The 27,614-nt window shown below is 38.5% G+C and overlaps 1 protein-coding gene and 1 long non-coding RNA gene across 7 annotated transcripts in view; one reads left to right on the top strand and one right to left on the bottom strand.

Annotated features, from left to right (window-relative positions):
- Positions 1 to 6,676: 6,676 nt before the first annotated feature.
- On the bottom strand, positions 6,677 to 8,611 carry LOC139021806 (uncharacterized). The gene is made up of 3 exons (XR_011473556.1): positions 8,286 to 8,611; positions 7,544 to 7,611; positions 6,677 to 6,995 (listed from the first exon to the last, which is right to left on the bottom strand). It is a non-coding gene; the product is annotated as an uncharacterized lncRNA (long non-coding RNA).
- SLF2 (SMC5-SMC6 complex localization factor 2) overlaps positions 8,253 to 27,614 on the top strand; it is a 42,327-nt gene continuing 22,965 nt past the window's right edge. For 5 of the 6 annotated variants that reach the window (XR_011473555.1, XM_070432489.1, XM_070432490.1 and 2 more), the window contains exons 1-9: positions 8,253 to 8,525; positions 11,346 to 11,389; positions 11,861 to 12,591; positions 14,086 to 14,143; positions 18,847 to 19,802; positions 20,781 to 20,851; positions 23,242 to 23,364; positions 23,735 to 23,902; positions 26,943 to 27,045. Coding sequence is in view for 5 of the 6 variants with exons in the window: in XM_070432489.1 (XP_070288590.1) it covers positions 8,386 to 8,525; positions 11,346 to 11,389; positions 11,861 to 12,591; positions 14,086 to 14,143; positions 18,847 to 19,802; positions 20,781 to 20,851; positions 23,242 to 23,364; positions 23,735 to 23,902; positions 26,943 to 27,045 (2,394 nt within the window). In the remaining variant the exon portion in view is untranslated. The remainder of the gene's footprint in view (positions 8,526 to 11,345; positions 11,390 to 11,860; positions 12,592 to 14,085; positions 14,144 to 18,846; positions 19,803 to 20,780; positions 20,852 to 23,241; positions 23,365 to 23,734; positions 23,903 to 26,942; positions 27,046 to 27,614) is intronic. The other variant, XM_070432488.1, reaches the window with a different exon arrangement.

Here is a 27,614-nt window from a genome sequence, read left to right as displayed (position 1 = left end):
GTGTTGAGGTCCTATAGAAGGGAGATGAAGAAATGAGTAAATGAGTAGCAGCTAACAGAAATAATGGTGGCTATCTGGCAAGGTCTTCATTGTAAGCAATTAATGTAACACTTAGCATGACTTTTCATCTAAAATCACTGGTCCTTTTATTTTTTGATAGATTAGATAGATAGATGTTTCTTTGGAAAAATAATATGTGCAAAATATAAATTTCACAAATAGGGGAAAATTTCTCTCATGGCAATCACTGTTATAAGCTTCTTTACTTATGACCAAGTTGGACACTTAAAAGAACCCATGCCAATGGCTATAAAAAATATAACATGTGCATGTCCTCTGACCCAACAATTTCTCTCCCAATTTATCTTAGAGATCTACTTCTATATTCACAAAGGGGAATGTATAAAGGTATTCGTTACGGCATTATCCGCAGTATAAGGCTGAAAGGGAACTAACTAGTCCAGCAGAGGAGGACCTGTTAAGTAAATTATGGCGCATCCATACAGAAAGTACTACACTATCACTGGGAAGTCACTTGCATCCTTCCAGAGATAGTTTTGGCCTGTACACACAAATAACCCCTTTTATTTATACAAGACATAACATAGTGTATGTATATGCTGTAGCATACACTGTCCTGCAACTTAATTTTTCACTTACTATATCTTAGAGATTATTTCATACCAGTTTATACTATTTACAAGTGTTGAGAATTCAGCATAACTGCTCCATAATGTTGCTGCATCCATATTGTGTGACCAAGGAGCCTGCAGGGGCCTTGAACTGAGACTAGCTCTCCCGCAAACATGCCTAGATAACACTCCCCTGAGTCACAACAACAAGTAACAATAGCTAAACCTTATCATTCTTATTATATTCCAAGCACTATTCTAAGTGCTTTACTTGTATTAACTTTTCTAGAACTCACAAAAATGTATGAGGCTGGTAGTAGCATCATTCCATTTTATAGATGAGGACAGTAGCACAGAGGGGTTAAACTTGCCCAAGGTCACAGCTCTGCTAAGTGGCAGAGCTGGGATTTGTATCCAGGCACTTGAACCCTAGGGCCTACACATTTAACCATAACACATCCTGGGTATGTAACTCAGACTTCCTAACACAGCATAGTATTCTACTATGTACCATGATTTGTTTAACTATTCCTATTGCTAGACTAGTAAGTTCTCTTTCAGTCTATTGCTACTGGCAGTGCTGTAATAAATACTTTTTATAGAGCCACCTTTGAATATAGAAGTATATTTTAAAGATACATTAGAAGGGGAATTGTAGAATCAAAACATATGGGTTTTATTTGTTATAGATATCAGCCATTTTATTGAAAGTGAAAACATAAAACAAATGCTCCTAGGTATAGTCATAGGTAAAGTATGGCAATTTCTTCAAGTAAGAATCCCTGAGTGAGAATCCTGCCAACACCCTTTAACACGCCTCTGGGCACCAAAAGTACTCACTATCTCCTGCCCTTTCAGCTCCAAGAGACATTTGCTTATTTGTTTTGTTTTGTTTTTATGATTTCCAAGAGGAAGGGAGAGAGAGAGAGAGAGAGAGAGAGAAACATCGATGATGAGAGAGAATCATTAATCGGCTGCCTCCTGCACGCACGCCCCCTACTGGGGATTGAGCCCACAATTCCGGCAGATGCCCTGACCTGGAATCAAACCATGACCTCCTGAATCATAGGTCAACGCTCAACCACTGAGCCACTCAAGCCGTGTGACATTGGCTTTAAGAGAGCATAATCTCATTGAACTAGAGAGACAAATGTTAGGGTATATATCAAGACATCTAGGGCAGCTGAAATAGGCGGCTGCAGGCTTTTACTGCAGGTCCATGTCATGTCTCACCCCACCACTCCCAGGGTCGGAAGCTGAGAGAAGAGGAGAAAACATGGTGCCTACATTCCCACATGGCAGCTGTGCCCTGGAGAGGCTGTCCCCATTTACTGAGGAATACATACACCCTCTGGTTCTCCCACAGTTCCACCTCGTTACTCACTAAGGCTGAGTTCCAGGTGCTATTTATCATCATGCTTGTGCAAACACCATTTCCTAAATTGTAGGGATGTGGTAAAGATTAAAAAGGTCAGTAGTCATAAAGTGCTTAGAATAGTGCCTGACCCAGTAAGGACCAATAAGTGTTTGCCATCATTGTCTTCACTGTTGTCAAAAATTACTTTTCTGATCCCAACTCTATAAAAGTTGGGGAAATGGACCTGATTCATGTCCTTATATTACCTAGCTAGCCCCTCTAGGCATAAGTGTGAGACCTCCCTCTTTGTACTTCTTGAAGCCAGAAATTTAGAATTTCCTGGGAAATCTCTTGGTTTTTAAATGTTGAGCATCACCTTTAAAAACTCTTTGGAGCCCTAGCCGGTTTGGCTCAGTGGATAGAGCTTCACCTTCGAACTGAAAGGTCCCAGGTTCGATTCCGGTCAAGGGCACATGCCTGGGTTGTGGGCTCGATCCCCAATGGGGGACTTGCAGGAGGCAGCTGATCCATGATTCTCTCTCATCATGGATGTTTCTCTCTCTCTCTCCCTCTTCCTTCCTCTCTGAAAAAATAAAAATATATTTAAAAAAAAACCTCTTTGGGAACTAAAAGAACATCTTCAGGAGGCCGTATTATCATGCATGGCATAAAGAGTTCAATATTTTAGTGTTGTGGAGATTACAGCTTAAGGATGGTGCTGATAGGAATGACTCTGAAGAGGCAGGTCAGGGCCTGATAAAGAAAGGCCCTATGGGTCATGACAGGTGTGTTGAATTCTGAGAAGAGCATTGTGAAGGTATGAGATCAAATTTATTAGCCTCTATAGCAGTGGTTCTCAACCTTGGCTGCACATTAGAATCACCTGGGAATCTTTTTAAAATCCTGATTTCTGGGCCTCATCCTCCGGAAATTCTGTTTCTTTGTTACTAATGTTGTGGCCCCACCCCATAACAAAGAAACAGAATTTCCGGAGGATGAGGCCCAGAAGTCAGGATTTAAAAAAGATTCCCAGGTGATTCTAATGTGCAGCCAAGGTTGAGAACCAGTGCTCTATAGACTGTCTTCCATTCCAGGATGGTGGGGTTTCATGTGAGGGGCAGATTGAACAAGGGATAGAGATCTTTCAGCATCTTTTGCACTATTCCCCCTTCTCTCCCATTTCTCATCTGAAGTCCCTAGATAACCGAGGACAAGGCAGGACCTGATAGGGCCACCTTAGCCACTTCTCCCCATCTTGAAGCAATTTACAGCACAGGAAAGGTAAAGGCAAGCTTCTGGGAGAGACATCTGTCTCCTTCTACAAGACCCCTCCCACTCCTGGAGGGCAAGGCCTTAAAAGGGCACAAGGAGAGCCCTGGTTAAGTTTCCTGCCACCACTACCCCCTGCCCCTCCCTTCAGCAGAGTCACCAAAGGAAGCCCATCTTGTTTCCTCCAAGCCGCTTCTGCTCTTCAGTGCCACCAATACACAGAAGCATGAAATATGAATACAGATGATAGCAACAACGTTCAAACGTTTCCACCGCTGCCCACAGTTGGAACCACAGAAATACTTTTTTATTTCACTGCCATATAAAATATATATACAACAGAAGAAGTAAGCGTTTTGCAAAGCAACACATAACCAAATATGATGGGCAGTGCACCGATTATTTTCTACTCATTCTGTTTTTTTTTTTTTTCAGTGTGATCTGTGACTCATTATATCAATTTCAAAACCCTCTAATGCAGCGGTTCTCAACCTGTGGGTCGAGACCCCTTTGGGGGTCAGATGACCCTTTCACAGGGGTCACCTAAGACCATCGGAAAACATATAATTACATGTTGTTTTTGTGATTAATCACTATGCTTTAATTATGTTCAATTTGTAACAATGAAAATACATCTGCATATCAGATATTTATATTATGATTCATAACAGTAGCAAAATTACAGTTATGAAGTAGCAACGAAATAATTTTATGGTTGGGGGTCACTACAACATGAGGAACTGTATTAAATGGTCGCAGCATTAGGAAGGTTGAGAACCACTGCTCTAATGAGTTGCTAACCAAGTCTGAAAAACACCCTATTACAGGTTGGAGTCCCTACAACTAATACTTCCCAAGGAGTTTCTTATTTCAGATGTATGAGTAATACATATGCCTACCATCATTAGTAAGCAAGATGACCCTAGAAAAAAACATGGGGATATTATTCATATGTTATTTAGTTATTAGCTTTTTTTTTTTTTTAATATATTTTATTGATTTTTTACAGAGAGGAAGGGAGAGAGATAGAGAGTTAGAAACATCGATGAGAGAGAAACATCGACCAGCTGCCTCCTGCACATCTCCCACTGGGGATGTGCCCGCAACCCAGGTACATGCCCTTGACCGGAATCGAACCTGGGACCTTTCAGTCAGCAGGCCGACGCTCTATCCACTGAGCCAAACCGGTTTCGGCTAGTTATTAGCTTTTATAGTTGGCTTTCATTTGGAAAGTTATCACTTCCCAAGTGACACTGATTTTCCACTTATGGAAATGATTTTAAGTTTTCTTTTCAAATAAATGTATTTAAGTTTAAAAAGTGATTTAAAGAAAAATATTACATAAATTATAGTGTAGGAAACAGGCATGTCAAAAATCTCAAAACATGTTGCTCATGTTCTTAAGTGTGGGAAGCACTATCTTGCACCACTTCATAATGAAATAAGAAGAAACCCACTTTCCTAAACATTAGATCTGGTTTTGCAGAGTTTTACTAATTACTCCCAGGAAGTTCAGTTACATGACATGACATTATATTACATTTGACTTTTCCCCAGCAGCCCCTTAAGACCAAGCCAAGGCTTTTTCCAAGCACCTGTTGGGCAGTTTTGAGTCCAGCATCTATTTGAAAAACGATTTGTGTAGATCCCGAGATGCTGGAACTGCCTTCCCCTCTTCGGATCATCACGTGGTCTTCCTTTCTCTGTCAAGCTCTCAAGTTAATTATTTCCTGTTTCTCTGAGCCTATTCCTTATCCCCCTTCCCAGGTGACCTCTACCCTCTCCTCCGAACACTCTCTTGACCACCCGCAGGCAGCTCTGTGGCAAACCCACCTTTGTCTCTCAGCTGCCCTAGCCCACCCTCCAAGAGCCTTAGAGTTCATTCCAGAGTACAGCTATCTCGGAGCGAAAATATGTCATTAGAAGTTACTTTTAGAGTTCCCTGCTTTTTAGTGACGTTCTTTGTAATCTTAACTAACCTTTTGTTCTCTCACTCCCTGCTGAATAAGGTACTTATTGTGTGAGACAATCTGCCCAAGCTGTTTTCTCTGTGACTGCTTGGGATCTCTGGCATCAGCTATATGGCTACTCCTCATACTCCCACGTTGGGCTTGCCGTTCCCAGCAAACTTGATCTGTTGTTCATGAAACATTGTTCCTGCTGCTGCCCCATCCCACCCCATCAAGGCTAAAGTCAGAGCTCCTTCTATTGTCTTTAATAACTCGGGGCGCTAAACTGAGCTAAACTGTATCCCATAGAAGCTTCATGCATTGAAGCCACTCCATTCCTGTGGTCTTTGCATCCTTATCCCCATGCCCCCAAATCTCAAGTCGTCTGGCTTAATATCTTCAAATAATGTTTCCAACCCTGCCTGACGTTGTGTCTTAAGTCTCTAATTCAGTCTTATCTACGTTATTCATCATCCTCTCCCCTTAGCCCCACATGAAGTTTTCTCTCCCCTTGTCTCAAGTGTCAATACCTGAGCTCTTTAAGTTCTTTCCCCCAGTGTACAGCTTCCTGGCCATCTATTACTGGCCCTCTACAAATGCATGTGTGAAAAGCCCTTATATCAACACACACACACACACACACACACACACACACAAACACACACACACAGTATATATATATATATATATATTCAAAATGGGAGATATATAAGCACAAAATAGATGGTCCAACACTATTTGGGGGGAAATAAGAGCCTTAGAGATTCCTAGCAGTTCTGGTTAGTATGTTGAGCATATTTCACTCTGCAACCCAATTTGTATCATTTTCAAACACAGTTTAAACAAAGAAGATCCTTGATGCTTATTGCGGATTTAGATAACTGCTTCCCTGTTAAGAAGAGATTTTTTAAATTGTGTTTTCATTATGATTCCATTCCATTTATTGATCAAGGGATTTCTTGCCTCACTTAACTCCATAATCTGTTGCTCAGATTAAGAAAATGTGAAAACTATTGTTTGGTAGCATGAGTATAGACTGTAAAGTGATACCTTGCAAGCTGGATGATTCAAATATTATAATCCAAGAAAAGCAACTAATTGATCATGCAGAACGTGTTTTTATGCATTACTCTTTTTTTTATGGACTGACCATGCAATGAAATGAATCAGATTAAATGTTTTATAGATGTGCTGCTATAGAAGCAGGGATTTACTAGTGTAGAAACATCCAACAGAAAGCATACGTGTAGAAATAATATGTGTAGAAACCCTTAATAAACAATGTATGCCATTATTCATTCAACACATTTTGAGCATCTATTATGTTCTTTTTTTGTATAAGGAACAATGCAAGATATAGTAACTTCTCCGTTATTAGAAATGACCCTCATTTTAGTATTTCCTTTCTTTTTTAAAAAAATATTTTTATTGATTTCAGAGAGGAAGGCAGAGGGAGAGAGAGATAGAAACATCAATGATGAGAGAGAGTCATCAGTCGGCTGCCTCCTCCACAGCCCCAGCTGGAGATCAGGCCCACAACTGGAGCATATGCCCTGACTGGGAATCAAACTGGTGATCTCTTGGTTCCTGCGACGACCTTCAATCACTGAGCCACACCTGGCTGGGCAGTATTTCCTTTCTTGCATCACTACAACCTAGTACATAGACAGCTGTGTATATGTGCTTTTTGGATGAATGCGAGACCTGAACATTCACTGCTGGTCTTCCACCCTCCACTTTGTCACCTCGTTCGCCACTTTATTCCTCATTAATTCTTCCTCTTGAGGGCTAATTGGGAAGGAAAGGAGGTGAATTTCAGGTCAGTCAGGCATCCTTAGCTACTGAAGCAGTTAAATCTCAGTGCAATAAACTTTAAAGACCTGTCTAAATCCTTTTGTGTCATTTAAGATTCCATTCCATCCAACTGATTGAACAGTCCTGCCAATTCAAGCTTAGACAACCTTGAGATTGCTGTTTTGGTTAATAGTGATAACAGTATGTGACCTGTCTCTGGGAGATTTTGTAAATTAAAGTCTAAGAGTCCGTCTAAAGAACAAACTCTAATTTACCCAGTGCCTATTACACGAGAGACTCTCACCTGTACAGTTTGCATTGCTTATCCATTTTATAGTGTACAATGACCAAGAGAAGTAGAATACCCACTCCATAGATGTGGAAACTGAGGCTCAGCTACTCTGACTAGTCTCGCAGTTTGTAAGGAAAACCCTGGCCCGCAGACTCCAGAGCACACAGGCCATTTACAAAGGACTGGAGATGGCTGGGGGCTTTCACGAATCTATGCTGTCCACGCTTAACATGGGTAACTGAAACCTGACCTTACGTTCCTTTCCAAATCTCCAAGGAGTCTGGCTGCAGAGCCTTCATGGACAACTTCTTTCAGCAGCTGAAAAGCAAAATGTTTTTTGTGGAATAAAATCAGTCTTTATTTGAGTGGGGTTTTTTTCCTTCTTAAAAAAAAATAATCATCATCCACCACAGCACTTAACAAGAACGCTCACAGAATGGGCAAGTCCTCAGGTCTGGCTGTGCAGAATACCGAGGAAGTGGTGACAGCATTAGGGCACTCTGGCCTAAGATGTTGCAGACGATGTAATGAACAGCTGGGGATTTCTTAGACGCGATTGTGTGACACAGGGGGGCAGCTGCTGCTCGGCTTTGCTTTTGCAAACCTCGCCCCTCGCTCTCTCTCGACCAGCCGGGTGTCGCCGGCTGCCGCAGCGCCTACGGCAGCCCGCGTCTTCCCGCCCCCGCGCGCCCGCCCAGGCTGACGCGAGCAGGACTGGGCAGCACGCCCCGCCCCCGCCCCGCCCCCGCCCCGCGCACGTGACCGCGGGGCAGTTTTCCTTCTCCCCTCCCCTTCCCGAAACCCCGCCTTCTCCTGAGAGGCTCCGGCTTTCTATTGCGCCACTACGGGAATGACCGCCGTATCAGCCAATCAGAGCCCGACTCTTCAAGTAAGACCCGCCCCCTGATAGTCCTCTGGTTCCTTCCCGCTCACACAAGAGTCACTTCCGAAGAGAGAGAACCGCCATGAAGAGAGAAGGGGGTGCCGCCCACCTCTGTTCCGACAGCCTCCCCGAGTCCCAGCAGCAAGACGGCAACCACGCACCCAACTTCTCCAGCCACAGCTCATGCCGCCGTCGCCAGCGGCGCCGACATGACAAGGCGCTGCATGCTCGCTAGGCCAGGTTTCCCCTCATCCCCAGCCCCGGGGTCGTCGCCCCCGCGCTGCCATCTGAGACCCGGTAGTACCGCTCCTGCTGCAGCGGGAAAGAGAACAGAGAGTCCTGGGGACAGGTACAGTGCAGAGGGCTTGAGAAGGGGCCGGGTCGCGGGGGCAAGGGTATGAGGGAGGACTGCGGACGGCCGCTCTTCCAGTTCCCGCCATCCCCCGCGAGCTCAGGCCTCAGCGTTTTGGGGCCTGGCAAACCTCCGCCCCGCCTCCGCGCGGCGGCTTCTGGGAGTTCGAGTTTCCTTTTCTGTAGTTGGGACGCTGTCCTCGGTCTAGTGACCGCAGCCGGGATGGCTACGGAGATCCCGCCTCAGAACGTGATTTTCGTCCTTTATGATAGCTGGACCCGGGGCCCTGACCGGTTCATGCACATCGAGGTGGTTTTCTGTACTTTGCCAGTTCTACTGATCCTAGTGGTTTAATAGTATAAGCCGTTTTTTCTGTATTGTAGGTGAGAAATTACGTAAGGTGTGATGAGGGAAACCCACAGATCACTTTTGAGTTCAGGGTAAACGATAATTCATACTTAAAAGAACATGCACACTTGGAATGTGATGTTTTCTCCAATCCAAGAGGCCAGTTTTTATGTAAAGATTTTGTGGGAGCTATGTAAAAAGATGGGGAATTTCTTCAAATGACATACTCTGACAATAAAACATGTTTAAATTCTCTACACACTTGGTACTGTCTTTTTTATTTTAAGTTTAAGAGCTTGTAACGTAAGTTTAACAGTAAATGTATCTTCTGCTATTGTAGAACAGGTCCACAATCCCTTATCTTAATTCTGAAAGTCAGGAAGCTAGGAAAACCAAAAGTTTTCAGTGAGTTTGGCACCACATCTTACTTGGAAGCCAAACCTGATTAGAACTAATGGAAGGCTGTATGGCCTTTATCCCATGAAGTGTAAGTATTCGTGAGTTTTGCTGGAAAAATATTAATGTGGTTGCTGCTACAGGGTGCAATATCAGACCCCACTGGGGGCTTTACATACTGCATTGAAGTTACCTGCCTTTCTAAAATCCAGAATTCTAAAATACATTTGGCCCCGAAAGTTTCAGATAAGGGTTTGTGAGCTGTTATAAAATTTTTAACTAGTTATAAATAATAGACATTTCTGTGCATGTGAGCTTAAGGAAACATTCCTTGAAAGTTAAGTTCATAGTTATTTTGCAAATACCTTGCGTGTTTTACAAAACCATTTTTCTCTCTAGTATAATAATCAAAAAAGAGCCAGGGATCTAATATTTTAGGGAAGAGATATAGTGTTACTTTTAGTAATTAATGTAAAAACATTTAGTATTGTCTTGTTTTGAATTAACTGCTTCTTAATTCTGTCCCATCTCTCTTTTCTCAACCAATAACTGAAGGTATCATCCTTCTTCCCTTTACAGAACCTCTAGCATTTGTTTCTTGACTCTCATGTAGTGACATGTCTAATTTATTTTATGAAAACAAATGCATAGATTCTTCCTTCCATTACTCATTCATTTCATAACTTCTTAACTTTTCTACCAGCATCTCAAACAAACATTGTAGGCTCTCAATAAACCATTAAAGGTGGACATTGCTCTTTTAATGTGATCAGTAAAGTATATAAGATGAAGAAGCTTAACTGTCAAGGGACTTGGATTGTTCGCTTTCTCTGAGCATTCCAACCTCCTAGTGGATAAATGTTTAGGGAAACTCATAGACTGTTGCTTATTCTCTTTCAATAAAATAATTACATTTTAGCCATATTTGCCAGAAGATTGATTTTTTTGTTCTAGATACAACATCCCTCTTTATGCAGCTGACAACTCTAAAGACATGAACAAATCAGAATACGAATTCTGATAATATGGTCCTGTTCCACTGTGTCCACTGTAGGGTGCAGAAATTTTTTTTAAAAAATGAAAACAATTTGGGTTTTGTTATTCTTGTTAACTTTTCTCTTTGTTTTATTTCCCCCCAGGTAATGTGTTATTTTTGTAAATAACTTAAGAACTCTTAGATAGCCCTGGCTGGTTTGGCTCAGTGGATGGAGTATTGGCCTGCGGACTGAAGGGTCCTGGGTTCAATTCCAGTCAAGGGCACATGCCCAGGATTGCAGGCTCGATCCCCAATAGGGGCCGTGTAGGAGGCAGCCAATCAATGATTCTCTCTCATCATTGATGTTTCTATCTCTCCCTCTCCCTCCCCCTCCCTCTCTGAAATCAATAAAAATATATATTTTTTTAAAAAGAACTCTTAGATAAATTAAGGTTTTTGAGACGCTATGTAGTTGTGAACTAATTCCAATTTCTGCTGTTACTTAGATTAGCATCTTACTGTAGTGTACAAGAGTAGTAGAAGGTTAATACTTGATCCTTTGTCTTTTGTCAGCACACTCTTCAGCTGCATCCTCAGACCAGCCAAATCAACCCATTCTACCATCTGCTCTTGTGATGAGTCTCTTCAGGTTTTAGTCAGTTTTTACAATCTCCATTATTCATTTATCAAACACTGATTAAGCATTATTTTGTATCAAATTACTGAAGTTAATCAAAGAATAGGATCAGATCCCCTCAAGATCTTTTACTCTATGTAGTAGTGAGCTTTTTGAGCCCTAGGAAGCACTCTACCAGTTCTCTGGATCTGCACTCCAATCTTCTCATTTTAGTACTATAAATTATATAAACCTCAGATGTACTTATAAATTTATTCCTACAGAAAGTGGTGAATTATATTTCCAATTGTTTATAATCAGCTTAGCAAAGCATTATTGCCATTGTCAGATTGTGATTAAACTAGATAGTGAAATCCAGCCTATATTCTATAAATCTACTAGTGTTCTTTACTTATTCTGAATTATTGAGGTTTCAGTATTTGCTTATGTGATTCCATATTAGTTATGCTTTTATTTTCAGGAAGCAGTCAATTATAGATTTCTTCAAACCAACTTCAAAACCAGGTATGTATACTACTAATGCATTTTTTGTGGGATTTTTTTGGAGAGGGAAATGGATTCAGTTCTTAAATCTGCTCTAAACTCATTAATTTGAACAGTTTTAAAAAATGAAAATGCAGTTTTTTACAAAGATAAACAATTCTAAGCATCATGAATAAACTTTTTGCTTCTATGTTTTAAAACTTGTAGTCAATTTTCATAATGCATACTGTTTTGACTCTCTAATACAGTAACTTATTTCATAGAGCCATAAGGAGCTTACATGATGTAGCAAAAGGAAGGCTTATGAAAGTAAGGCTGTTAACAATTAAACGTGTCTTAATCCTACCCCCCATAAAATGTGTATTGTTATCTAAATAAGCAGTTTGTATTTTTTTGTGACAGATTAGTATTATTCATACTTTAAATATTTATACAAAATAGTTTGTATATTTTTAATAACATGCGATTTGTGTGTTTTAATTGGCTATTTAGACAGACATATGTTGGATTCTCCACAAAAATCAAACATCAAATATGGAGAAAGTGGTTTATCCATCACTGGGACAGAGCAGTTTGAAAGGAAACTATCCTCGCCAAAAATATCTAAACCCAAAAAGCTGTCATCAGAAAAGAGCTCTATTTTAGAGGCTTTAATGAAAGGTGTTAAAGAGCACCCTAAAGATCATGAGTCATGTCGGCCTTGTGTGTCACTAACCACCAAATGTCCAAAGACACTTACAAAGACTGTCTATATTCCTCCTTCATGTCACTTGTCTAAAGAGATGAAGACACTAAAGAAAAAACATCGATCTCCAGAGAGAAGGAAGTCACTGTTGACTCATGAAAATAGCAGGGAGAAGAATGATAGAGATCGAGGCAAGACCAATGCAGATTCCAAAAAGCAGGCCACAGTGACAGAAACTGACATCTTCAAGAACACCTCCAGAAGTCTTAGCAGCAGAAGCAGCCTATCCAGGCATCACCCAGGAGAAAGCCCACTCGGAGCTAAGTTCCAGTTGTCACTAGCTTCTTACTGCAAAGAAAGAGAACTAAAGAAGTTAAGAAGGGAGCAAATGGAACAGAGAATCAACTCAGAAAATTCTTTCTCAGAAGCAAACAGTCTTTCCTTAAAATCCTCAAGTATAGAAAGAAATTACCAACCAAGGCAGGAACAGAGTAAGCAGAATGATGTCAGACCTGGAAAGAGTAATCTCTCAAACCTGGTATGTGAAATAATTACTGAATTAGCTTAGCTACTGCTTTATCATATTTAGATACTAAATCTAAAAATATTTAAAAATTGTTAACATCATATTGGTATCTCTTATTAAAGAAATACTGATAACACAGATTGTGTAGTAGAAGCTGATTTGATTAGGTTTTGTCCAACTGTTGATCAAACTCAATAAAATAATGTTTCCTGCCCTTAATTTTTTAAGTTGTTAGAAATACAAATCTCAGGCCCCACTTCAGACCCACTGAACCAGAAACTGTGGAGGTAGAATTCAGCAATCTGCCATTAACAAGCCTTCTAGATGATTTTGATGCACTTTAAAGTTTGAGAATCACTGGTTTAGACTATATATAAATCTTAAATAATTGAGTAGAAGTCTTAGAAAGCTTAGAAAATTATCCAAATACATTTTTTTAAAATTTTCATTTAATTTAGTTTTTTTCCATCACCATTTATCCCCTCTATGCCCTCTTCCACCTCCATCCATCCCCCTTCACATCTTTTTTTTTTTTTTAATATATTTCTTTATTGATTTCAGAGAGGAAGGGAGAAGGAGAGATAGAAACATCAATGATGAGAGAGAATCACTGATTGGCTGCCTCCTGCACACCCTCCACCGGGGATCGAGCCCGCAACCCAGGCATGTACCCTTGACCGGAATCGAACCTGGGACCCCTCAGTCCACAGGCCAACGCTCTATCCACTGGGCCAAGCCAGCTAGGGCCCTCCTTCACATCTTAACCTCATCAGATTTACCTTTTAAGACTAGACCAAACTTAGATCAGCACAAAAGATGACCCTCGTCCCTGGAAAGTCAAGTTGTTAAATACATTTTTTCAGAGAGCTTCTCTCCATACAGAGCAAATACAGGGAGATTAGGTAACAGTGCTATGATGAAAAGTTGCTATGAAATTTGTACACCAGATAGACCAAAAATAAACCAAACAATGAAGTTCTGGGAGTGAATGGAGATTGCTGCAAGAAAATATATTTATAAACTCTAGGGTTTGCAAGGAGTTTGGTGCCTTTACCAGTGAGATTTGCTAATTATCAATAGAGATTAGTAACACTTGGTCCATTTTTATAAGATTTCAGTGTTTGGTGTTGCATCAGTTCTTAAACAGAAGTATTGAAAAGTGAATTGTATCCATTTGATTGGCAAATATTAAGCCTACTGTTTATCAGAGTAATAGTACACTGCTCTAATAAAATCTTAATCCTGAGCTGTGAATGTAAATTTCTAAATTTGCGTTATAAAAACTGACTTTATTTTATGGCATTTTTTATATTTTTATGATACAAATGCCCTTTATTTTTATGATAAAACTTAAGAATTTAAAATATTTTATTATAGAAGCTTGAATTTAACCTCCAAATAGACGTTTTTGCTTTATTCAGTCTAGAAATCTGTGTTCAAATGTGTGAAGAAAAATTCACATTCTTCCCCCAACTCTTAATGAATTTTATCTCATTTTGCTAACAGGAAAATGGACATCTCTCAAGAAAAAGATCGTCTTCTGATTCATGGGACTCTGCTTCAGGTAGAATCAAAATTAAATTTATGAATTTTAAAATAAATTTGCATTTTAATGGCACTGTTTCTTAAAGCAAATTTGTTTAAGTATGCAGTTTCCTCCTAGAGGTGATTTGAGTGTCGCATTAGTTTAGGGTTTATAATATTATATTCAAAAGGAATAGTCCTTGCCCTAACCGGTTTGGCTCAGTGGTAGAGCGTCGGCCTGCGGACTCAGGGGTCCCAGGTTCGATTCTGGTCAGGTTCGATGTGCCTCGGTTGCGGGCACATCCCCAGTGGGGAGTGTGCAGGTGGCAGCTGATCATGTTTCTCTCTCATTGATGTTTCTACCTCTCTATCCCTCTCCCTTCCTCTCTGTAAAAAATCAATAAAAAATATTTTTTTTAAAAAAAGGAATAGTCCTAGAATTTAGTATAAGTAAACAGTGATTTGTCTTGACTCTTCACATTCTTCAATAGTTCCTAACAGTGTGTTTCTCACATTGGTATTCATTGTTCTTCTGAATCCTTGGCTACAATTAAGAAGCATAATCTTATATTTCTGGAATTGTGGACTATCTGAAGTCTTGGTGTATTAAAGATGCTTTGTATAAGGTTGAAACTGTTATCATGAACCACAATAGTGTTTCCTGTATTTCAAATACAAAGATCCCTTTTTAGTATCAAATTTCAAGGGCGCCTACATGACACTAGTTTGTACTTTTAATATCTATTGGTTGAGAAAATACATAATAGCAAACAGCTGCTATTAATTCAGTCATTCTTAAAATATCTTCCTCTTTTTTAAACTAGAAAATAGAACAGTATAAAATTTAAACAGTGCAGAAATTTATAGCACAAAAAATGAAAGGCCCCCAGAAATAAAAACTGTTAATAATTTGATAGGATTGTAAACTTTGAAAAATAGACTTTATAAAGTTCCACACTAATAACGATACTAGCAAACATTTATTGAGCACTTACTATGTGCCATACTTCGTTCTATATCCTTTTAATTTGTCTGAGCCTCATATCTGTATAAGATGTTTACTTTTAGAAACTTAAAAAATGGAGGTATAGAGACAGTTCTGACTTACCATTCTTCAGTAAAACTTTTTTATATATTCTAGAGGTGCATTGCATTTTGACCAAGTGATCTCAAGTGTTAAAATTAATCTTCAGCCAAGGCTAAAATCATACTTTACCATTATTAAAGAGCTTCTAGCATCAGGAATAAGATTGAAGTTTCATAGAATTTTTAAAATTTATTTAAATTTTATAATGTTGTTTTTGGTGATTTAATTTTAGTCGATTTTGACATTAATAGTACAAGAACAATAATTTCTCAGGTATGGGATTGCTCCTGCACTCAGTGTTTGTAATAATAAATAAATGATCTCTGCACTGAGGTGAATGGAAGAACAAAATATTTTTAGGCTAGTTCTTCCAGTGTGGGAGGCTGCTAGTTATGGTTATGCCACCAAGCTATTCAGCTTTTTTTCCCCCTCGGATAATGACTGAGATAAGAATTATCTTCACGGATTTATAGATTTCCTCAGTGGTGACTGTAGTTTTATTTATATAATACTACATACTGAAGTTTTTGAACACTGCCTATTTTCAGAGGCAGACTTAAGATGTTGCCTTCACTTATATTTTTATTTCTAATATGTTTGAATGTTTTTCATAATCCTCACAATTGTGGTATTTTACTCTTAATAAATATACATTTACACTTCAGTTGACTGTCAACAGGATATAAAGGATATTAGGACTCTAAATAACCTGAAGAGTGCTTATCTTTATCTGAATAGAGATTAATAATTTAAATGTTATGTCTTGTTCATATTACTACTATTACACAGTTGTGATGATGCTATGCATAATCACACACAAGTTGAGGGTTTCAGAAATGTTGGCAGCATAGGCATTTGGCTCTTTGGTCTTCCAGAGCCCCATCCTTTGGCTGAATTCTAAGGTCCAGCTTAATCCATCAATAGTTTATTCCATAATTTATTAATATCTAATTCCTTATTGAGCATTTGGATTTTTCCCTTTTTTCTTTACAGACTCAATCACTGTCTTATCTGAGTATTTTATATACTAACTAGAGGCCCAATGCATGAAATTCGTGCAAGGGACTCAGCCTTTGCAGCCGCAGCAGCTTGCCTTGGCACTCACAGCCCCGGCTTCGTCCAGAAGGACATCTGGATGGATGTCCAGAAGGTCGTTTGGCTGTCCAGTCTAATTAGCATATTACGCTTTTATTATTATAGATACATATTTGAAATATTGTAAAACATTCAATCTGAAGATTACACAAGGGGTGCATAAAGAATCATGAACCCAACTGGTGTGGCTCAGTGGTAGAGTGTTGACCTATGAACCAGCAGGTCACGGTTCGATTCTCAGGGCACATGCCCTGGTTGTGGGCTCGATCCTCAGGGTGTGTAGGAGGCAATCAATCAGTGATTACCTCTCATCATGGATGTTTCCATCTCTCTCTCCCTCTCCCTTCCTCTCTGAAATCAATAAAAATAGTTATTTTTATTTAAAACAAAAGAATCATGAAAATTTTGCAGTTAATCCATTGCCCTAGCGAGCTTGCAAAAAGGGAGCCTACCCATAGTACCAATTCACCCTCCTCTAATTCTAGATGTTAAAGCTCTAAGTAAGCTAATTTTTCCTAAACTTTGCCCACAAATACTTTTTCTCTTCTGGATAAGTTTTCAGTTCCTGAACAAAGCAGGAATTTCTTCTCATTACTAGCTATAATAAATATTTGACTTCTCTAGGAAAATGGAACAAAACTCAGACTGACAGGTCTGTAGCTATCTTTCTTATAACCTTCAAACTTAAGATAATCAATATACATCTGTCCTAAGTGTTCCCTTTTTCTTAGTTATTAGATTTCTTATCCTGCACTATAAGGAACCCCTATCCTTTTTTATAGGACATTTAACCCCAGAAAACTGAGTGGGCATGAATGATTTCTTAGGTAATAGGAGATATCTGTAGAAAAATGAAGCATGTATTTAATTGCTTTTTTTATTTTTATAAGATGAATTTTCTAGATTATATATTGATCAAGATATACAAATAATTGCTTAACTCGAGGTTTTTATTTGTTTCTTTTTCTTTTTAATTTGTTGAGGATTTGGGGACATGGAGGATCTGTCCATGTGCAGAAAGAAACTTGATTTAGGGAAATTTGATTTTTTGAGAATACTGATTATATAAGTAGTGAATTTTTAATGAATGATAATTTTTTGTTGTTACTCTTCACTGGAGAATATTTGTCCATTTATTTTTAGAGAGAGGGGGAGAGACAGAGAGAAACATCGATGTGAGAGAGACACATTGATTGGTTGCCTCCCACATGCTCCCCAACCAGGCCGAGGATTGAGCCTGCAACCTAGGTACGTGCCCTTGACAAGAATTGAACCGGGGACACTTCAGTCTCTGGGCCAACACTCTATTCACTGAGCCATAGTGGCTAGGCTATGAATGATGAATTTTAAGAGTTAATTAATGAAACCACATTTTTAAGCAATAAGAAATTTTTAAAAACTGGTTAACTCTAATATATGTGGTTATTAAATTGCTTCTGGATGGAACTGCTAACACAGCTTATATTAGTTGTCTAGGGCTGCCATAAGTACCAAAACATAGGTGGCTTAAAACAGAAATTTATTACGTTATGGTTCTAGAAGCTAGAAATCTAAAGTTAAGGATATCAGTAGGCCATGGTCTCTCTAACAACTCTAAGGGAGGATCCTTTCTTGCCTCTTCTAGCTTCTGGTGTTTGCCTACAATCTTTGGCATTCTTTGACTTATAGATGCATCACTCCAATCACAGCATTTTCTCCCTATCTATCTTTATGTCATCTTTCCTCTGCATGTATGTCTTCATGTCCAAATTTCCCTTTTTATATGGACACCAGTCATATTGGATTAGGACCCACCCTAATGACATTGTAATTTGATTACCCCCTGTAAAAGGTCACATTCTGAGGTTCTGGGAGTTAGGACTTCCACATATCATTTTGGGAGCCATGGTTCAACCCATAACATAGCTAAAGACTAGAGCGATACATGGGAAAGGATAAACAAATACTAGGGAGAAAGACATGCCCTGGTTGTGGGCTCGATCCTCAGGGTGTGTAGGAGGCAATCAGTCAGTGATTACCTCTCATCATGGATGTTTCCATCTCTCTCTCCCTCTCCCTTCCTCTCTGAAATCAATAAATTTTTTAAATTGAGAACTTAAAATATGTCTGCCTTTAACTAGTTACCATATGTGTGTTTTTAAGGTCATATAAATTTAGATATAGAAGTGTTACATTTCTGGAACCAGGTAGTCCTTGGTCTAACAAAAGGGTGTATGCACTTTGAGGGAAAGTGCCTTTGTAACCCTTTCCTTGATACAAATACACAGTTTTTTATGTTTTGGAGAGTCACACCTTTAATCCTATTTAGGTAGTAAACTTTCAATAGTTTTGGAATGAAAATAAGCATGTGTCATTAGCTTTATTTTTCTTGAACTCACCAGTGTTTATCAGTTAAAAAATAAATGATAGTATTAACTCTTTTTCTTCATTCCATATGTGGTGAATAATCTCAGCCTAAACTTTTAGAATGTAAACATTTGGCAGGTTGTTCTAAACATTGAGTAAACTTTACTAAGATAGAAAAATATGTTTTCACTAATCTGGCAAAAATTAAATTTTAGCAGGCTCTAAGCAGAATAAATTCCCTGACAAAAGAAAAAGGAACTCTGTGGACTCAGATCTGAAAAGCACAAGAGAATCTATAATGCCAAAAGCAAAAGAGTCCTTCCTTGAGAAGCGTCCTGATGGACCACATAAGAAAGAGAAATTTATAAAACACATTGCACTGAAGACACCTGGTGATGTATTGCGCTTGGAAGATATAGCCAAGGAACCGAATGAAGAAGCTGACCGCTCCACTGCAGGCTTGGCACCTTCAAATTCTGGCCACCATCCTTCCAGGAATAGTGACCAAGTCCGTGTGGCAAATACCAAAGAGACTAAGATGCAGAAACCCCACTTATCTTTACCTCAGGAAAAGTCTACAGTTAAAAAAGCTAGCAACCTTCAGAAAAATAAAACTGCTAGCTCCGTGGCATCAAAGGAGACAAAACTTTTACCTTTACTTTCCCATGATCCGAGTGCTGGTTCCTCTCGGGTATCATTAAATTCTAAAAAAGATAAAGAACGTTCTTCATCTAAAGAATGTTCTGGGCATTCTACAGAGCCCTCCAAACACAAGGAACACAAAGCAAAGACTAATAAGGCTGATTCTAATGTATCTTCAGGGAAAATTTCAGGGGGATCTTTGCATTCAGAATATGGCACTCCTACAAAGTCTCCCCCGGCTGCTTTGGAAGTTGTGCCATGTATCCCAGCACCTTCAGATAAAGCCCCTTCAGATAAAGAGAGTTCAGGAAATTCTAATGCAGGTAGCAATGCACTGAAAAGAAAACTAAGGGGTGGTTTTGATAGTGATGAAGAAAGTTTAGGTTACAACCTAGACAGTGATGAGGAAGAGGAAACATTAAAATCCCTGGAAGAAATAATGGCTTTGAACTTCAATCAGACTCCTACATCTACAGGAAAGCCTCCTGCTCTTTCCAAGGGGCTTGGATCTCAGTCATCAGACTATACAGTAAGTAGTTTTATAACAAATATCTTTACTTGAAGAGGGAAAGATGGATTGATTATGAAAGAGGGATAGAATGTTAGAACTTATTTTAAAAGCCAGTATTTGTTATGAGTCATAATTGGTCTGAAACTGATAGAGTTTTTGTTTGGTTAATGGGTTTCCCATATCTTTAGTTTTATTACTGTAAATCAGTGGTCTCCAAACTTACTTGATCACACACACTTCTATTAGTAAAACAATTTTTGAGCATGCACCCCAATGTATATGTATACTTAGAGGTTAATACATGTATCACTATACTATGTATTTTCTAACGAATATGCAAAAAAAATTTAAAGGAAGAAGAAAAAGGTATTTTCCTATAGACTTTATGTAGAAGTTACTATAGACTAAGTTCTACTGGAGTTTCTATAGAAGTTCCATGTAAATAGAAGTTCTATTATTTTCTTCCTGCACCCCAATGGATCACCTTGCACACCCCCTGCTTTGGAGACCACTGCTGTAAATGAAGGTAGAGTGTAGAATGTTGTTAATTGTGGTGTGCAATTTTATTTATAAAGTGCTTCATTCTATCTTGGGAATAAGCTGAATTAAATTCTAATATGTCTGTAAAATTTGGTGGGGAAGGTGTTAATGTTCATGGTAACACCTAAAAATTAACAGTTTGATTCCACTAAAATAGGATTTAAAAATAAAGATAGGGTAGCCATGGAGCCTTTGGGTGTTTGCAGTCAGTTCCTAAGGCTAGCAGAGTTTTTTATAAGTAGTGCCTTTCCTAGTAGATGGCAAAACCAAAATGCCTGTAGTACAAAATACTAGATTTAAAGCATGATGATGAAAATTCTCTTTTAAGAAAGGTATTCTCCTGGCCCAGGTTATTGAAAGAGAGAATATTCTTTAGTACTCTGAATAACTTAAAACATCCCAATTCTTCTACTAAGATATGTTATAAAGTATTCCTAAAATTTCTTCTTGTTTTAGGAACATGTTCATAGTGGAACTTATACAAATACTCTAGAGCGTCTAGTGAAGGAAATGGAAGACACACAAAGGTTAGTTAGCATCCTGACTACCTTGCTAAATTTAACATGCTGACTGTTTCAGAAATAAGGTATTCTTGTTTATAGTGTGGATCAGAGGCTCCAGCTTTTTATGGTATACTCCATTAACATAAATTTCTTTCTGCTTACCACAACTAGTACCTAACTGATAGCTGAAATTCTTGATCAAAAGCGTTAGTAGAGCCCAGCTGGTGTAGCTCAATTGGTTGAGTGTCAGCCCATGCATCAGGAGATTGCCGGTTCTATTCCCGGTCAGGGCACTTGTAAATATTACTGCTATGAACATGGATATACAAATGTCTCTTCAAGTACCCACTTTCAATTTGGGATATATACCCAGAAGTGCAATTGCTGGATCATCTGGTAATTCTATGCATAATTTTTTGAGGTTTTACATAGTGGGTATACCATTTTATATTTCCACCAGCAATGCACAAGGGTTCCAGTTTCTGTATATCCTTACCAAGCCTTGGTATTTTCTGTTTGTGGTTTTCTTTTTATAATAGCCAACCAAAGGAGTATGAAGTGGTTATCTCATTATGGTTTTGATTTGCATTTTGCTAATGAGGTTGAGCATCTTTTCATGTCTTTATTGGCATTTTTGTAGCTTCTTTGGAGAAATGTCTGTTAAGATCCTTTACTTATTTTTTAATCGGATTGTTTGTTTTTGTTGTTTGCATAGGTAAAAATTTTTTTAATGTTTATGCCTGCCTAGTCCAGGTTTTGACACCAGAACTGTTATTTATACACCAAGCTACTCTTGTGAGGAAGAAGTTTAGTTTTGACTGACACCTTCAACATGCACACACAAAGAAATAAAAAAGTTTGAGAGTCATAATAACCCCAGTGAAATTTATGTGACTAATTGCAAACTACTTTTGCTAATGAGAGGAGGTAAATATATTCCTTATTAGTTCAAAGTATATCCTTGAAATGAGCTCAGAGAACTTCACTAAAAGCTCAAATGGCTTTAAGATGTTATATATGTGTCTCAAACCTGATAACTAAGTATCTAGATATAGGAATTGCAGATACTACGTCAGAAGTGTTCCCCTTTCTGAATATAATTAGAGGAATTGTTTTTATTATAAACTTATTTAAATGTTTCATGAATTCATGTTACTTGCGATGTCAAATCTGATGTTGCTTATATAAATTGAACATTGCTCATACCAAAGGCAGAGATGCTAGTTTGATCTGATGATTGACTGTTTCCTGCAGTAATAGAGTAGTACATTTACTGGTCATTTATTGTTATATTACACTCATCTACTATGGGGCTGGAGCTAGGAATAAGGACCTCGTTAAAATAATCTTGGTGAGTAATATAAGCAAGGAAGGACTTAAATGCTAGACTCTGACTTTGAATTCCATCTCCTCACATTGTCAGGTTGAGTAAGTTAGCTTTTGTAAGGCTGTTTCCTCATGTATAAAATGGGTAATCATGAACTACCACATGGGGTTGTTGTGAGGGTTAAAAAAAGTCAATACATAAAGTTAGTATAGTGCCTGTCACATAGCAAGTGCTTAGTAAGAGTTAGGTGATATGATGATGATGATGATGATGATGGTAATGATGATGATGCCAATAATAATGACCAATGCTGCTAGAAAACCTAGTTAACAATATTAGGTTGTTGGTCTACTGGAAGTCAAATGAGCATTAGAGATTAAACATTGAATTATTCTTTGCCATTTTTTCCTTCCCCTTTCTCTAAATGATTTGGACATCATTCTTGAAGTCCTAGCTATAAAGTAACATTCAAGTCTTTTATGTGATGGAATACTATTCTAGTACTATACTGTAGCTGGATAAAAGTCTAAGACCTAAAATAGATTTTTTTGTGTGTGTATTTAATGAAAATAATATATACTATATTGTATATCATGAATTATTTGGGAGACATGATTTAATCCATAGTGTAAACAAAGTTTGTCTTATAACAGTATCTATATCTATCTATACAAAAGCCTAAGCGACTGACCAACTGGCCAGTAGCTATGACACGCAATGACCACTAGGGGGCAGGCGCTCCAACTGGTAGCTATGATGCTCACTGACCACCAGGGTGCAGATGCTCAATGCAGGAGCTGCTGAGCTGCAGAGACTTAGCAGCTGCGGTTCTTGGGTGATGCACCCGGAACCAGAGAGAAGGGAGCCCGATTCCGGGTTGCGTCACCGAGAACCACCCTCTCACAATCCAGGACCCTTCAGGGGATGTCGGAGAGCCAGTTTTGCCCGATCCCCACAGGTCAGGCCAAGGGACCCCACCCGTGCATGAATCCATGCACCGGGCCTCTAGTACTTAATAAGAGTTTTACTAAAGTTTGTTTTTATTTTTAGGGCAAACCATTTATTATAACATTCTTTCAATTCTCAGGCTAGATGAACTACAGAAGCAACTACAGGAAGATATTAGGCAGGGCCGAGGCATTAAATCCCCAATCAGAATTGGAGATCAAGACAGTACAGATGATGAGGATGGCCTCTTAGAAGAGCAAAGGTATACTGGTTTTTCATAATATATACCCTGTTAAGTTTATACATTTTTTAAGTTTTATCTTTATAAAATAAATGGGCAATTGATGGTTATTTACTTGGTGGCTAATCTGTGATGGATTTGAAAGGCAAATGTTAAGGCCAAGTTATATCATTTGTCTTTTCTCCTGTTTATTGTTTCTTTTCACACACATTTAGTGGCTTTGGACTAATAACTAGCAAAAAGTATGAGGAGCAAAACACATGTTTTCATGCCAGTCTTCTAATCTAGGATTACATTGATCCTAAGAAAAGTTTGCTTTACACTCAACTTTTAAATATAAATTTAAATGCAATATAACTGTTTGTTATTCAATAACTTTTTTTAATTTCAGGGAATTTCTAAAGAAATTTTCAATTACAATTGATGCTATTCCTGATCATCATCCAGGTGAAGAAATATTTAATTTACTCAATTCCGGAAAAATTTTCAATCAGTATACCTTGGATTTAAGAGACTCTGGTTTTATTGGACAAAGTGCTGTAGAAAAGCTTATTCTTAAGTAAGTAGAAAAACATACATTTTACTTTTTCACATATAAAAATTACTATAAGATTCTGACTGATACAATCTTCTAAAAGGTTAATTTCTGTTATGACCTATCCAGTTTCTTCTCTTCTTTATTACTATTGCCCTTTGTGTTTTATTATTTAATTATAGAAAGCAGTGTAATATAGTCGTCTGGCACATCACATGCCTTTATTAGGATGAGATCTTACCAGGTGTACCGGTTAATAATGCAGATTTTGTAATCAAAGAAAACATGATAATTTCAAGAGAAACATCAAAAGTGCTTTATTCAAAGTAATGTCCATCGCTAGCTACACACTTGCCCCATCTTTCAGGTAATTTGTGGATACTGTCCCAATAGAACTTTTCTTGTTTTGAGGCAAACCATTCAGAGACCCAATTTTCCACTTCTTCGTACGTTTTGAAGTGCTGCTCAGAAAGTGCGTGTGCCATCGATCGGAACAAATGGTAATCTGAAGGAGCAAGGTCTGGTGAATATGGCTGGTGGGTTAATACTTCCCAGGCAAGATCTTTTAATGTGTCTTTAACTGGTTTTGAAGTGTGTGATGGTGCGTTATCATGAAGCAAAATTACTTTGCCTTGTCTTCTGGCCCATCTGGTTGTTTCACGATCAAAGCGTGCTTCAAATTGATTATTTATTGTCGGTAGCGATCAGTATTAACGCTTTCACCTGGTTTTAGAAGCTCATAATACACCACACCTTCCTGATCCCATCTTTCCGAAGCGATTTGGCCTTGCAGTCGATGTTGATGGTGGACCTGGATCAACCCATGATTTTGTGTTTGGGATTCTCAGAATAAATCCACTTTTCATCACCAGTCACAATTCGATGCAAAAAAGACTTTCTTTCTTGCCATTGAAGCAACATTTTACTCATGACTTTTCGGTTTTCCATTTGTCTTTCGTTCAGTTGATGTGGCACCCATTTTCCTTCCTTTAAAATCTTTCCCATTGCTTGTAAACAATCGGAAATTGTTTGCTGAGCAACGTTTAATCTTTCTGCAAGTTGTTTTTGAGTTTGACATGCATCTTCATCCAATAATGCTTATAATTGTTGGTCTTCAAACTTTTTTGGTTGACCTGGACGTTCTTTGTCTTTCACATCAAAATCATCACTTTTAAAGTGTTTAAACCAGAGTTCACAAGTATCTTGAGATGGAGCATGTTCACCATAAGCTTCCTGAAGTATACGATAACTTTGAGCAGCACTTTTCTTTAAAATAAAGTAATGAATTAAACTTCACGTAAATGCTCTTTTTTTTGCACAAAATTCGACATTTTTAAGCGTAAAAATATCTATGATATTAACACCTTCAGCAAATTTGACATATGAAGTTTTGAAGCTTGCTGTCAATACAACAAAATAGCATACATATCAAATCGCATATATATCAACATATGTGTAACTCCATCTATTGAAAAAAATCTGCATTAGCCTGACTGGTTTGGCTCAGTGGATGGAGCGTCGGTCTGCGGACTGAAGGGTCCCGGGTTCGATTCTGGTCAGGGGCATGTACCTTGGTTGCAGGCACATCTCCAGTAGGGAGGGTGCAGGAGGCAGCTGAATCGATGTTTCTCTCTCATTGATGTTTCTAACTCTCTGTCCCTCTCCCTCTCCCTTCCTCTCTGTAAAAAATTAATAAAATATTTTTTAAAAATTTTTTAAAATCTGCATTATTAACCGAGCTAATAATGAGCTAATATGCTAATTAGACCAGACGGCAGAATTACCTTCTGGAATGACCTTCCAGAATGACCAGTGGGCGGGGACGGGGCCTCGAGGGCCGAGAGGCAGCCAAGGCTGCTGGGGCTGCAAAGGCCTACCCTTGCACAAATTTTGTGCATCGCCCCTGTAGTCAGTATATAATAACAGTGACTATTAAAATAATAGGGGCTTTGCCTTAGCTGGTTTTGCTCAGTGGATAGAGTGTCAGCCTTCAGACTGAAAGGTCCCGAATTCAATTCCTGTCAGGGGCACATGCCTGGGCTGTGGGCTTGATCCCCAGTGGGGGACATGCAGGAGGCAGCCGATCAATAATTCTCTCTCATTAATGTTTCTATCCCGCTCTCCCTCTCCTTTCCTCTCTGAAATCAATAAAAGTATATTTAAAAATAAAATAACAGGGGCTTCATGGACACCGACAAGGGGGTCAGTGAGGATCTGGGGCTGGAGGCAGGGTTAGGACTGGAGGGAATCACCGGGGAGAAAAAGAGGACATAAGTAATATTTTCAACAATAAAGAATTATTTTTTTAAACATTAACAGGAGCTTAAATAAGAAAAATTTTTTTTTATGTGAAAGAATTCATAGATAGGAAGTCCAGAGCTGGTGTTTCACCATATAATCTTTCTTCTTCACCATCCTTCGTAATTGGTTGCTTTAGGTGTTCTTGGAGCTCCAGCCTTTGCATTCAAATTTCCAGAAATCCCACACAACATTTTTACTTATGGTTAGTTGGGTAGAACTTAGTCAACGTGGCCATACCTACCCACAGGGAAGGCTGGGAATAATTTTTATTTCAGGGAGCCAGTGTGCCCAGCTAAAAATCAGGGTTTGGAAAAGAGGAAAGGCAAGGATAGATATTGAGATAAGCAATTAGCAGTCTCTATCACAGTGCTTTTCTCTTGAATTACCACAGAGCTAATTTCTCTCAGTGCATGATATCTCAGATCCAGAGAGATCACATTAATTCTGGTGCTGAGTTTTATGGAAGTACAAACCCAAGCTGGCAAAAGCAGACGATGTCCTGAGACTTGATAGGCTCTTCCTGTTGATAAACACTGCCAGCTAATGTAGATTTGTCCATTAGATAAATCTAGAGCCAAGCCAACAGATTGGATCAGTTTTAGGTCATCAATTGAATATCTTTTATAAGTAACCCATCCATTGGAGTGGAATCCACCCAAGAATGACTTAAGGATGTTGTCCTTGCTCATTTTCCTGATTATGTCAGGTATGGTGATAGAAGTTTCTTGTCAACAGTCATATTGAGTTTGCTTTATTTTTTCAGATCAGGAAAAACCGATCAGATTTTTTTGACGACGCAAGGCTTCCTTACCTCTGCTTATCACTATGTCCAGTGTCCTGTACCTGTGTTAAAGTGGCTGTTTCGGGTAAGAGAAATGTTTGAGGGGTATTGCTTCCAACTGTATTTCCCAGTCAAAAGTAAACTTTTAAAATATAATCTTATTTGAACATTACTAAAGAAAAAACTAATACAGCTTATCAAACCCATGATTTCAGTGGATTAGAATGAGGCAAAAGAATAAATGTAAAAAGATTATAAAGAAAATACTAATGCAGCTAGTGTGTAGGATAGTCAGTAATGTTGTACCTGGGACGTACATTGGTAAATCACTGTTATAGTTAGTTTCAGAAAGATCTTCTAATGCTTACATCCTGGGGGTACCCTTTTGCCCCCATTTTTATGGAGGTGACTGCATACATTTTTAGGATTTGACTTGACTAATCTTTCCCCATTCATTTCTTTTTAATGTAAATCAAATGGAATGTTTCTCCTCATTCATATCTAACTCTTAAATCTACCTCAATTATCTTAATTTTTGTATTATCTATATGGTAACTTTATAAATATTTAGTGGTATCAGAGAACTATGATATGTGAAGTGAGAAGTGGGACAAACATGGGGTTTCTAGTCTGGGCTTTAAGATAGTATTTGAA

Source organism: Myotis yumanensis, unplaced genomic scaffold, assembly GCF_028538775.1.
Source record: "Myotis yumanensis isolate MYYU_CA2020_CCGP unplaced genomic scaffold, mMyoYum1.0.hap1 SCAF_13, whole genome shotgun sequence".
NCBI classification, from domain to species: Eukaryota; Metazoa; Chordata; class Mammalia; order Chiroptera; family Vespertilionidae; genus Myotis; species Myotis yumanensis.
This window is presented reverse-complemented; position numbering and strand designations above follow the sequence as displayed.